The sequence below is a fragment of the Anoplolepis gracilipes genome, chromosome 3 (genome assembly GCF_047496725.1).
Source record: "Anoplolepis gracilipes chromosome 3, ASM4749672v1, whole genome shotgun sequence".
Classification (NCBI taxonomy): Eukaryota; Metazoa; Arthropoda; class Insecta; order Hymenoptera; family Formicidae; genus Anoplolepis; species Anoplolepis gracilipes.
Window position 1 is genome coordinate 507,643 of NC_132972.1, and position 15,203 is coordinate 522,845.

Consider the following 15,203-nt stretch of genomic DNA (forward strand, 5'->3'; position numbering starts at 1 on the left):
AGTAGACTTTATATAAATACTTGGAAAAGATATGTTATTTAATAATAAATTAATATTTTATATATATTTTATACATTTATTCTGTGTTTATTTATATTATTCTAGTTTTATTATACATTTTAATTAAATAAATATATTACTATAAATTTTATACTAAAATATATTATAAATTAATTACAATTATAATTATATAAACTAAATAATAAAAATTTGAAAAAAATTATGAAAACAATTCTGAAAACTCTAAAACTTAAAATATCTATGTAATGTAATACGTATAATGTGATATATGATCGAATGGAATAATATTCAGATTGCTGTAAGCAATAAAGTACAAAATAATGTTAATAAGTTCTTCTGAAATAAAATTTCAACACAATCGCTCTAATGCGAACATCGATTGTCTAGAAAGACTGTCTAGCAAACGTACTACAACCGATACCACTTTTCACTGTGTGAAAATACGATAAAAGAATGAGTCCGAAAAGAAGGACGATGTCGAGCGAACAAGGAACAAAAGATGAAAAAGAGAAAAGCGGAAACGAAAGCGCAGCTCGAAACTCGGAACATGGCAAAACAAAAGCTAGAAATTCGAGAATCAGGAAACATCTCGAGGATGAGCAACAAGGTTGGCGTACAAAAGACTGAAGCTGAAAATTCCTTAAAGAGAATAAAGAAGAAAACATTTAATTCTTCAATAAAGGCAGTGATTGGCAAATTGGAATACAAGCTAAATTCTTCGAAGTATTTATTAAACTAATTCCTGCCTTTTTATTCTCTTTTGTTATGTGTGTATAATTTCAAAGAAATATTTCTTAGAGGTATAAATATTTTTTAAGCCAAAAAAAAATAAAAAAGATATAAAGAAAACATGTATATCTAATAAAAAATATATTAAATGTAAAATACCAGTTAGCATTTTAATCATAATTTTTTTGACAAAATATTAATTGGATACATATTCCTTCCTAGATATTATGATTGTTTATTTCTTACTATTTAATTATTTCTAAATACTTTTTCAAAAACTACATTACAAAAATAGTATATTATTAAGCAAAACGAAAAAAGGAAATAATTACAAATGTATACATATATTACTTATTAATTTAAAAAAATTATTCATAAATCTATCTATAGTAAATGTTATGCCTTATACACTAATAATAGATAGAAAATAAAAAATTACTGATTCATGTTGGTCAGTTTTGTCAAAAAGCTTATTTAATCAGAGAAATCAAACTCGAAGGAATTTTTTGAGTTTTTTTTTTAATCAGATCATTTTTTCGGTTCTTATACAAAGAATTCACATCGAATCGACAGAAAATATTTTATCAGTAGTTAAAATAAGTTTTCGATATCACTAGAGCTGAATTAAGATAGAGTTTTTCTGCTTAGTCCACGGTATGCAGATGTAAGCGAATATACTGCAAATAGATTTGCTAAAAGTTCGAGTGCAAATTGAATAGTCGCGAAGAAGTATATATTTGATAGAGAAAAAGACACTGAAAGCAAAAAAAAAAACATATTTACCGCTCTGTATAAGCGCAAAATATAAAGCAAAAATCAAAGCATAATACAGAGAGTCCGTCTTATAAATCACTCTTTGATTTATAAGTTTTCTTTCATCGGAAAATATTAAACTCTCGCATTGTAGGATTATATGAATGTATATAATCAGAGACTAAACATTATGTAATTACAAACGATTTGTTAAACTTCTGTCAAAAAAAAAAAAAAAAAAAAAAAAAAGGAAAGAAAGAGCCGATAATATGTTTTATATTAGATACGTACTTATATACTTGATCTGAATTATACATTTATCAAAGTCTGTACAGCTGCTCCGTTTTCCTATTATCAATTACTAATGAATTTCTCGCCTCGTTCGTTATTTGAATGGCATATCTCGAGTTGCAAATCACACAAGTCGATATTACGATTATACAATAAAAATACCGTTCTTTACATAATCATAGTTAATAAAACTCTTCTCTCTATTTTTGCACTTTTATTTTTATTAGTTCTACCTGTGATAAAATATCGCCTATTTTTGAAATGAGAAGTTTATGCAAAACGCGAGAGAAAATAACAATTTTAAGTCTATTAGTATTAAAATTTGCAATATACTCTCGATCTGCTTGCAATATTATGGTTAAATGACTTTTGCTATTAATCAAAAAAAAAAAAAAATATAATAATATGAATATAAAACAAAATCTTTCTTTTTTTTTACCAAAGCACAAAAACATATTTTCAACTATTAAAACAGAAATTACAGCAATCGAGAATAAGAAAAAAGGAAACATAGAATACAAAGGTTTAAACTTAAACGATTCGTTATCAATCACAATCGTTACTGTCTCCAAGTCAGTTAATAAACCAACTTTGTCTCATTGTCAGTGTTGAAGATATCTTCCCGCCTGGTTATATATATACGCTATTGAATGGGTAGAAATCGACGAAAGATACATTTTCTCAGTTACACCAAAGTTTCTCGCAGTGGACATACACACATACACTGAAGAACGAAATTCAATTGTACATTTATCCGAACAAGTTCCACAGCGAGATATAGGACGCACATTGAGCACAGAACTCCTATCGAACTCCTGACCAAAGTGCTATTCGGTAATAACAAATGTATAGCTCGTCTTGGAAATTTTCCATGTCTATATTTCTCGCGTGTGACATTTCTCGAGCGTTGCAAAAACAAATCGTAACACGAATGGAGTTGCAAACGGAGATTGTTCACAGTAGATTGGCAATACAATTCCCGATCTTTCTTAATAGCAGAGTTTTAAAGTAGTGGGAAAAACATTTTCTTAATTTTTGTAATCGAGGAAAGTACTTGCCCCGCTCCCCCCCCCCCCTCCCCAAATACAGGATCTCACTAGCTACAGCCAAGAACAAAGTTTTAGATAGCGTAACGTATTTCTCCAAAGTTTTCTCTATACATAGTACGCGGGATTTTGCGAGAGATAGGAAGAGTGTCATGCTTAAACTTGAGCAACGTTTCGTGAATTTTGAAATGTGCGTTTTTTGCATCCTTAATAGTTGCAAAGGGAAAGGGAGGCAGCGACGACGGGTTTCGTCGCTCTGGTGGTTTATTACAACGGTCTCCGCGGTTGCAGCTTGAGATTTATCGGCCTTTCCTCCGGTCGGCAGCTGCGGCTATTCCGCAAAATACAACGAAAGGAACGAGAATGTTATAAAATGAATGCGCCACGGAAGGAAGAAGAGATCGCACATTCGTTTCTTAAAGTTCTTGCCATCTAGAATGGAGGGAGAGAAATCAGACAAGTTGATGGAAAATGCTTTACGTTTTCCCAAGACTAGATTTGAATATAAATATAAAATGAAATAAAGCAACGAAAGCCAGTGAAAAATTGGTTATTATTTTTAACAAATTATGCATCAGAAAAAGAGAGACGCATAAATCTCATATAAAATATCTAATCTATCAAATTACATTAAGCAATCAATTTTTTAAAAAGAAAGACGCAATAAAGAAATGATTTTTCTCTTTTAACGCAAATGTGATTGTAACAACAAAATCGACAGAGAAAGAGAAAAGATTGATGTGTCGGCAAAACTGTGACAGAAGTTGTTGATGGCACAAACAGACTTACCAAGGTAAATATGTACTATGGAAGAGCTGGAAGAGCTTACAGCAGATAGATACAAATCTCGCTAAAAATGTATTCTTCTTCACTTATTCCAAAGAAAAAGTAACTCTATCGGTAGGATAAAGCACAAGCTGAGCTTCGTGAATGTTTCATAGTTGCTTCAATACACTGAAAGAGGTGAAAACATGGCGCAATATTTGCTAGCGTACCTTCTGTGATATAAAGTGACGTACATCTTGTGTAAAATTTAGAGATATTTCTATAAATAATTTTAAAAAACTATTCTACGAAACAATTAATTATAAATTATCTTATGAGGCTAATTTATGTAGTGTAAAAATAAAATTATCAAACGTTAGATATTTAGAAACAAACTGAAAATAAAAAAATTCATTATATATCCGGTCAAATAAAACACCAAAATATTTAATATATGTATATGATAATATGTATAAAAAGTGAAATATATATTTAATAAATTAATTAACTGATATCACATAATATACATAAATTAATTAACTAATATATGTCATATATATATATATATATATAAAACCCATTTTTTAAATATATATAAAATATTAATCAATTTTTATTACAAATCTTTTACTTTATAACAATGCACAGTCACGAAAAACAACAGCAGAAAAATCCGTAACGAAACTCGTTTGCATGGTATTTCGTGAGATAAACACAGTTGTTGCCGTCGACAACTCTATCACGGAATACGAACGCGGAAATAACTCTGATTTGTGCATACAATCGTCAAGTTATGAACCGAATGCAAAGTGCAATCCACGATTTCCGTACCGTCGTAACTTATTCTTTATGGATGTTCTCGAGTTCATGTTAAAAATACATGTGACTTGGCGGGAAAAATATCTCTACGTAAACATTCAGGAAAGCATTTTAGAGTTTGATCATTTTAATTCTAACAATCGATTCACCGCAACCAGATTAAATTCGAATTTCAAAGTTTCAAAGTTTCTTTTCAATCATGATACGAACCATTTTATAGATCATAAACTCTTATCAGTTCCCCAAATGTAGGAAACCGACCTTCACATTCCGTGAATTTATATCCTATGCACTTGACTATTTGCATGTTATGAGATGATATGGTTGTAAAGAGCGCATATAGAATAGAGAAGAAGACAGAGGGAGGACAAATGCCTCGAAGGAAGGAGAAATTACCAGAGAGGCAAAATGCTGTTATAGCGACATTCGGCGGTAAGGTTGGCGAGAAGGTCGCGTAGCTATTTGTAATTGTAATTAGCAAGCTGGCTAATTCATTACGTCTTACCATGAAATATGCTTACCATAGTATACTACTTAATTACAAGGAACGCTAATAAGAGAAAGTACATAGATATTAATTATCGTAAGCACTGATGTATATAATGTATACGTGATAAATCATTACATCTCGCAATGAGATGCGCAAGAAGCAAAAAGAAATCTGCTAACAAGAAAGAACGTGTAATAACTATGTCGACGCGCAAAAAGAAAAATACAAAGTAAGAAAAAGAGAATCAGGAAAATGCAAAAACCTGGTAACGTTTCTTGTTAACAGAATCTCGTATATATTTTTTTAATTAAATACATAAACGCAATGCTTAGCTTTTTCGTACATTAAAACAACAATGGTAGATTTTTCCTCTTAATGTTTATTATATAAACATTTATATATTTATCTGTATATATATATATATATATATATATATATATATATATATATACAGATAAATAAAATATAAATTTCTGTTTTTGAATTAAATCTGATATATATATATATATATCAGATTTAATTCAAAAAAAGAAATTTATATTTTTAATCTAATTGAGTTACAACCTACAACAATGAAATATTAGTTTTTTCTGTTTATGTTAAAAAAGAAAATTTTCTATTGTTGGTTTAGATGTCTATGGATGAAAAAAGAAATAGAAAACATACAACACTGCGTATACGTATTTTATCTAAAAATATATGTGAGATCTATGTATACTCTATATATATATATGTATATGTATTTGAATACAGAGCTCTCATATATATTTTTGTTATCTTATTTTGTTAGGGAGTAAAAGATCCAATATGTAAATTAATTAAAATTTTTTAGAAAATATATTTTTATTTTTACAAAATTATACGATATATAATTTTATAAAAATAAAAATATATTTTATAAAAAATTTTAATTAATATACATATTGGAGCCTTCGTCGTGTAATGAAACAAAATGACGATTCTAGATCAGAAGGTCTCAGACTAACGAGCTGAGTTGCTTTTGAAATTCAAACATAACGAGCTGAGTCGAGCGGCAAGTGAACGTCAGAACATAGAACGAGATAAATTTGCAGAATCATGTTGGACGGCTCGAGAATGTCACCGTTGTCATCTGGGAAAAAATACTGCGACAGGCTACGACATGCAGGGTACGAAAAGTAGAGGAACATGTTAATGAAACTAGTTGGCGAATATGCGTTTAAACGTTAACTATTCTTAATTTTCATAGTTTTCATCTCCTGAATTAAACCTATCTTGTATATATCGTAAACACTTTATATCCTATGAAATTATGAACATATGGCTCTGCATTCTATGCTTTTTTTAGACTTTTATCGAACACGGTTAAGAAATGTTCAGAGGAATCCAACAAATGTCTAATGCCTTCTTTCCTCTTATTACTATTTAAATAATGTATAATTTATACGTATTTATACTATTTAATATAAGTAAATTATTTATTATGTCCTTTTAGTTATAAAAACTATAATTTTAATTAGAATATAATTCTTAAATTTTTAATTAAAACTTTTTTTATTACAATATTGATTAATTAATCACAATCTGTGTCATAATGATTAAATTATGTTGAGTAAATGAGATAAGAAATTTTTCAGACGATTTGGTTTAACATCCTTTAAATATTTATGTTGCTTAAAATGTTAATTAATAAGATACGATTTTACTAAAAAAATGTGTGTCGCATATTTTTTACACGTAATATGATATGACGAAACCACAAGTAGAATTTATAATTGTGGCAACTTCCAGCATTCGTTGGAATAAAAACGGAAAAAGCAGTACGGTATGATGATGTAAATTATGCAAAAATAGAGTGCAATTACAAAACTGTGTATAACCTCAGTCATTTTTACTTTTATATTTTTGAAGTTATTTTTTGTAACGCGTGATATTATGGTATTCACAACTACAAAATCTTCAATTTCTTGCTAAAGTTCAATTTTTAGAAACACATTTAATTCTAATTTATATTAAAATAACAAGGTAATTCATAAAACAACTGTATATAAAATTACTTTTTATATTTGTCTCAGTAGTATTAATTTTGAATTTCTTGATAATATACACACACACACACACACACACACACACACACACACACACACACACAAACAAAGAATATAGATACAATTTTTTTGGAATTGCTTACAAAAGAAAGTTAATTGATTAAATTACGAAAAATAAAATAATTATCTAATGATTTAATTTCGAAGACACACATGTGTAATTTTTTTATTATCAATAAGTTTGAAAAGTTGAATCGAAAAATATACTCAATGAATAATAATTTAACGTTCTTACTTAGTTTACATTATGTTTTATATCTTATATTTTCCAATTATTTATATTTTTGCAATTATAAATGTAAATATAATTTGTGATAAATGTCCACGTTAAAATAGCAAAAGTTGAATTTAATTCATTTTATCATACTTTAATTACAAGGAAAGAACGCGAGAGCAAGAAGAAAGAGTGTAGTCGTATTTTACTATTATCGTTGAAGAGAAGTTTATACAACGATTGTAGAAACATGATGAGAAAGTAGACTGTAATTCTGATACGCGTAATCTGTCATAACAGTTTAAACAAGAATGATCAGATGACGTTATATAATAACGTCGCAAACTTACATAAAAGTACATTAATGAACAAAACAATTGTTTTGGTTTTATTCATACATCCGTGCATAAATCTTTCTCTATTTAATAAATATAATAAATTTGCAAATTTTTATGTTAAAATTTTATATGTATATAAAGAAATTATATACATAATAAAAATAATTATAATTCTTAAGAAAAATTTGCGATTTTGAGAATCTCCAATTTGTAAATATTATTAATTTTAGTACTTTTTTGAGAAAAATCTCTTTTCATTCTTGCCACAAATTAAGATGCAAGTCGCATAAATCCCCCCATCGATGTTTCATATATTTTACTACTCCTTGTATACCTCTGCGTATATATAAGTAAACACCTTACAGTACTGTAGTGCCGATGGTGCACCCTCCGGGGCATAATCTTCTCCAACTAGTTAAATTAAACTACGAGATCTGCCCTTCAACCTAGAATGGTTACCAATCGCAGCGTGTATCGATCTACATATCGATAGTCGTAAAGTAATGCCGAGAGTTTGTGATATATCGTAAAATGAAATTTGAATGTTGTATATTTCAACCGCGTTTAAAAACAGATATGTGAAAAAATAATATTAATAATAGTAATATTGTCATCATAACACAACTAATATTAAGGTTGAAAAATAAAATTTATATATTAAGAATTAATATATGAATGAAGAATTAATATATTAAGGTTGAAAAATAGGAAAGATAATATAAAAACGTTATATGGACGACGTTTACAACTGACCTGTCATGGAATTTTACCACTAAGCATTTTTTTCCCGAATGAAACGTGCGCCACGAATCTTGCGAGGAAAGAAAAAAATGCGCACATTCCCCGCGTCCCCAAGAAGCTCTTTTCTACGAGGATAGTCCTCTCGGCGAGTTGCCTCGGCGAGCAATCTCACGAAATTGCGCCACGCGATTTTACATCGTTCTGTCGACGTTACCGTTCGCATTCTCAACGTTCTTTTTTTCCGAAAGTCTTTCGACTTTCATTTGACTGATGGAAGGGAATGAGACGGAAGTGTAAAAAAGTACGTGGCGAATAAAAAATCCAGAAGAAGAGAAGAAAAGGAAGAGTAATAAAAATAAATTTTTTATTTTGCGCAGTCCAAGTATTACTATATTATCAATAATATATCTTTAAAACAATTTATTAACAGTAATAAATAAAATTATATATATATATATAAGAACAATTAGTTAAATACATTGATTGAAACTTGCAGATTTGATTGTTGTAATATAAATTTTATTATAAAAAAGTTTTATAAAAACCTATAAAATAAGCTCTTTCTAAAATTTATAAAAATTGAATTTTTTTAGAGTTATATAGAATAAAGGCGCTATATAGGACAAACTTTGTTTAATTCAAAAAATGTAAGTATATAGATAGTAAAGTTTAGTAAAGACTGTTATTTTAATTTTCTGAGAATGATGACGCATATTACCCATATGCATATATTCTAAACGCACATTACTGTCAATGATATATTTTCGAGCAGATACAAAGCGCATTTTGTTTTTCCTACTCTGTCTCTTTACGTCTCTTTGATAAAAAAATAGGCCCAGTAGGAATCAAATTTGAGCTCAAACTTTCACGTACAACATAACGTACAACGAGTATATCGCCAAGTATGTCATTTAGTAATTCATTTATATACGCATGTCGAGCGTATTTCAATTGACCTTAACTCACGTTTCGTAGAAATTTGTTTTAGAAAAAGTTCTACGATCTATAATTAAAACCAATTTCCAGTTTCTTTCTCCAGACATATTTTTTGTGAAAATTTTTTTACGGTAGCATAGAATATTAATTATAATGATAATTAATAATAATGAATAAACATATATAATACATATTGTATATGTGTACATTAATTATACAGCGCGACAAAAATAACATAAATTTTAATTTAATCGCAGATGGAAATATAGTGTGCAATTTGTCCAGGATCAAACGAAAAAACAATATTATATATAAAAAAGATTATATTATATGCAACTGTTAATACTCACCCGTGCTTTCGGCGTCTGCTTCAATCCAATGGCTGGTTGGCTGCGATTACTCTGCAAAAAGAAATAGAAATCCTGGTTAATTATTATATAATGATCGTATTTGCTAAATCATACACCACTATATCGACAGGAGCTTTTAATTCGAAATGTGGAGAAATAAACCGTTGTCATAAAATACAAAATTAATTAAAATATAAAAATACCCGCAGCTAAATATAATATGCATTAAAAGTCCATGCATTTATATTTTAATTATAAATGCATTTATAAGACGTGGATTTCGACAGGATGATTGAAAACACTCGAATGGATGTTCCAATTTCAAAAAACATATTTTTGACATTCGATTCGCACATTCTACGATCTCCGCCGGAAGATCTATCTTTGTGTAAAAAAACAAGTCAGCCCGAATCGTTTGCCTCCTTTTATGGTGTTCGACGAGGTATTTCCGGGTCGTAGAGATTCAATTCGGATAGCATTTAAAACCTTTTTTTTACACGGTATCACCGCGATAAATTCACAGCAAAATGTTGATTCGGACTCGATATCGTCGGATGTTTGTCATTGCTGAAGAGAAATACATAAATTTTCATTGCTGTGCTAAAACACGAAGGAAGCAATGCTACACCATGGACAATGACCGTCTTGGAACGGAGAAAATAAGTCCACGTCGGAAACGTGGATTATTCCGGTAGAGTGATAAAGCGACCGAAATAGAATCACGTACCTTGCGACAATTTAATTAAGCTATCGCTCTCGCATATATATTTCTGCGTTGATTAAACTGTTTTGTGAACGTCGATATGCGTTTCTATTCGTACTGATTGCCGCTACAGATTTGCGACGCACTGGTTCATCTTCTTTACAGATGTTCACTGAAACGCCATAAAGTCTGTACCATTCTTCGTCACAGCTTTTTACGTGATTTTTTTCCTATATAGCGGAAAAAATTCAATTTTTATCAATTTTAGAAAGAGCTTATTTTATAAGCTTTTTAAAACTTTTATTTTATATAATTTATATTGCAATAATCAAATCTACAACAAAGATTAAATGGAAGAATATATATATATATATATATATATTTTGTTAAATAATAATATTCTAATAATAGCATCTAAGATCTAGTCTATAAAATAAAGCAAAAAATCTAAATGTTTTTGGCGTTGTTTTTATTAATTTTAATAAACAAATTCACATAATAACAATTTTTTTACAAATAACATTTGTGTAATAGTTACACATTTTTATTTAAAAAAAATTGATGACAAAGTAAACAACATTTTCAGTTATATTACATAAATCTTTTACTTAAAAGACAAAAAAAATCTGTTTATAAATCCTACTATTAAAGAAAACATTTTCTCGTTAAAAAGAAATCCGTGTGTAAATTTACAGATTCAAGATGATGCTTGCGTAATTTAATATTTACTAATACCGTTTTCATTGAGAAATTTCGAGCATAATCTGTACAAGACATGTTGATTACATCAGATTTGCATTTAAATATCCTCGAATTACATACAACTTCCTGTAGAAGCGGAAACGAGAATATAGCACGGGCCGTCAGTTTCGACGATTTGACGCTACACCAATGATAATTAGCACACATTTAGCGGCATTTCGCTTGTCCAAAATCGGCTAACAGATATACTAAAGAAACAAACGAGCTTTGTACGAGAGTGATAATTAAGCGGTTTATCTCGATTAATTCCGGATAATTACGCTTGGCAATTAGTCCAATTGCTGCGCCTGTACAATGCAACATGAATGGCGGGGCCCTACGCTATTTGGTCCTACCCTGTTATATTCCGCGATTACAGTAGGTGGAACTGTGTTTACGCCCTTGCAGCTTCTACCCTCACAGATTTTGCTAGACGTCTTGAATCTCGAAAATTGTCTCGTAAACCGAGAAACCGGACTTGAGCACTTTCCTGGTTACATTTCCCCGGTAACATTTTCACTGCCCAATTTAAACCGCCATCTGTATTTTATTACGCAATAAGACCGACGAGCGCAAATTGAACAGTCAAATATTTCCTTGGTTTCATCTTGTGCAAGGAAAATTTGACACTTCTCGGTCAATGTGTTTGCAGAACAATCTCATAAAAATTATACGAAAATAAGATTACTTATCTTTAATTTTTTGATAGGGTGTTGCAAAATTTTGAAAAAAATCAAGATTTTTTCCAAAATCTTTTGAAAAATCAAACGTACGATTAGCGAACTTTGGCGTATTCTTTCTTCGCACTTACTTTACCCCACGTCATATATATGTTCTTAAACGACTCGATTTATTTCCCGTAACTGCAGATCGTGCAACTTCTTTAACCTGTTCATTTTACGGACTCCCGTCCATTCTTTAACCTTTCATCACCTTTCTATTCTTTTTCACCTTTCTTTTTCCACTTGCCATTTATTTAATTGTCGAGATGCGGTTTGTGTCGAAAGTGTGATAATCCCGAAGAAATAAAAAAAAGTCGAAGAAAACTGAAAAGAGAACGTAGAAACAATAAGACAAGAAGTTCGATGAAAAATCGCAGCGGCCTGGCGGAAACACGTCGATGCAGCCAAACACCATCTTACATTGCCAGTTCAGACGATAGAACTTTTTTTTTTCTCGCTTACGAATCTTCGCCTCCTGCGAGAAGTTTTGACGGGCGTTTACCGGCGAATTTATCGGTATCGCGGTCTATTAACTCGTAATGGCATTAAGTCGACCTGCCGATACCCGATATACCGTAAAATTATTTTCTGTTCGAGCGCGGTACCCGGATTACGTGACAGCTTTGCGTCGATTGCTTTTTTTTAACTGCATACTTAATGACGACGCATCATCGACTTAAGTCACGTTTCATGGAAAATGAATGTAAAGATTAGATTAATGAGTTTATGCAGACTTGGGCGTAAATTAATAAAAAAACAGTATTTATATATTTTATTATTAATAATAAAAAATTAAAGTATTAAATATAAAAATAAAAATAGAAAAAGCTCGTTTGTATAAACATAAATAAAGAGAATTACCATAGCCTACCACGAGCTGATTAGGTGGATAAACAGTTTATTACAAAATTAAAAGATAACAAGATATGTCAACAAATTTGTTAAAGTACACAAAGCCACAACTCCAAAATTGAATGAAAATAATGTTACATATAGAATTACGTGTAACAACTGTGATGTAACGTATGTAGGACAGAGACGAGACTTAAAGAATATGAAAACGTAAAACAATCCATCTGTTGAAAAAAATGGTCTAAATAAAATTGAAGATTTATCGTCATTGGATAGCATGTATTTCCCACTGTTGAAAGTTCTGTAATGTTATTGTTTATCTTATATGTGTCTTCACCGCCGTATAAATTTCACAGGCGATTACATATTCTGACACACACACATTGTATAGAAAACCCTACCGGCGTTAATATATCAGCTCGTGATAGGCTATGGTAATTCTCTTTATTAAAGTATTAAAACTATTCAACCATTTATTTTAGAATGACTTCTTCAATTGATTGTCTCTTCTTTTTATAAAACTAGACTCTTCTGTATATTATTTTTTATTTTTGAATTGTTTATTATTGTTTTCCTTAAATATTTGTTCTTGACAGTTCAAACAGAACCATCACATTATATTTGAATTCCACAATCTTAGATTTAATGAGATATTTCTTTTAATATTAATACGAGAGCCGTTGTGTTAATTTAATTTTCTTAAAATCATGTAGGGTAAACTGGGATATGATAGCCGTACGGAAAAGATGGCCAATGCTTATGTTGTAACTATTTTGATAATATAAAATTTCTATGAAATATTTTCCTTTTAATTTCGATAATATTACGTAATTTAAGCTTCAGTGAAGATAATATGCCAAACACTTTTCAAAAATAACAAAAATAAAAGTATGTTTCTTGCATTTTAAAAAACTATCGCCATCTTACCCGAGTTTACCCTATCATTAAAATCTTTGTATCATATTATTATTAGCGTTTTATGATTTATCTGGCAAAATTCTCCTAATGTATGTTTGTTCGGCGTTAACCCTAGGTGAAACCGTTGCTGATTGGTTAACAGACAAGGATTGGTTAGCCTAGATTGCTACTACGATTAATTCAGCCTTGAGTCAGCGCCAGGAGCGTTCGAATTGAAAACAAATCAATCCGGTGGAATGAAACGTGGCACGAGAGCTCCAAGTATCAGAACACTCGGGAAAATCCATTGGCGGGTCACGTACAAAGGAAACGGGAATTCCATTTCGCGGAGGAAGCCTCTGCCGTCTCCGATGTGCCATTCGGATAATTATTCAGTCACAGCGAGTGCTTTAGACGGCTGTGATCGTAGAAAGAGGATGATATTTGATTCCGAGGACGAGAGAGACGCGCATTCATATACACTGTTTAATACCAATTCGTCCAGCTTAACGCGATTCGTTTCATCTATCCCACATCCATGTGCTCATTTCGCCCTCCTTTATAATATTTTAATAATTCGTGCAGCTTCAATAACGTAGCTTGATTCAACGAGGTTTTAATTCCTTATTTTATACACATAAAGAAACACAAATTTATGCAGCAAAATGACAGGCTATTGATGAACAAGCTATTGGTATATATGGTCCGTCTCATTTTTCCAGTTATTCAAATATAATATCTTTTTACAGATTGTATATATATATATATATATATATATATATATATATATATATATTTTTTTTTGTATAAAATTGCGTTTTGTATTGTTTTGGTCACTGAATCGATGATAAAATTATCCCACTTGTTTTGCGATATGTGTTAAGAACATTTTATTTCTTTTCGATTTGTGCAATCACATCATTTAGTACGAGCTTGTACGAGAATTCGTATATCAGAATACATTTGCGGTCATAACACCGTAAAAAAATCGATGATCGTTTAACTATTTTAGTAGAACCCAATTTCTTTCTTCGGTCACTACGGTATTGTCGATAAATTGTTAATTACGCTTGGTGCACGGTTTAGTTAGTGTTTTCATATCAAACAGTAATCAAAGTAGATGAACTTTCGCTTATAAATTTCAACTTCACACGCGAAAAACAATAATGGAACTATTTTTGCCTGTTTTCCGCATGTGTTACACATGAGGAATAAATATTTAAATATTCAACTTTGTGAGACTTTTTTTTAATAGCTTTGTATTTCCTTATATATATATAATTGTATATTACTTCTCTTTTGCTCAAGTAAAATTATATTTAATGTAGTTAATATATAACATGATAAAGCAAATTAAAAATATTATAGGTATTATAATATATTTCATTTATTATTTTATTTTTAACACTTTTAATAAACTTTTATAACACGATGCGTCAAACTATAAACGTTTGTCTCATGCATGAACTTTGTTAAGTTTCCTCAGCTTAGAAAATTTAGAGGATTTTCTTTCTCACGTATTTTTAAATAAGTGCTGCAATCCTGTTGAATGTCGAAAGAAAAGCGTCCCTGTTTATTTTGCTTTTATGTGTTTCTTTAGCTCATAGCATTAATGCTGAAACAACAAAATATTTTTTAAGACACAAAAGTAAAACGTTATAGTTTAAATGTAAAATTATATTAATTATACACAAACACACATATACAT

General features: G+C 30.0%; 1 protein-coding gene across 1 annotated transcript in view; it reads right to left on the reverse strand.

Moving 5' to 3' along the window:
- LOC140664135 (uncharacterized) overlaps positions 1-15,203 on the reverse strand; it is a 287,413-nt gene that overhangs the window by 261,670 nt on the left and 10,540 nt on the right. The window contains exon 2 of the mRNA XM_072888921.1: positions 9,581-9,631. Coding sequence (XP_072745022.1) covers positions 9,581-9,631 — 51 coding nt within the window. The remainder of the gene's footprint in view (positions 1-9,580; positions 9,632-15,203) is intronic.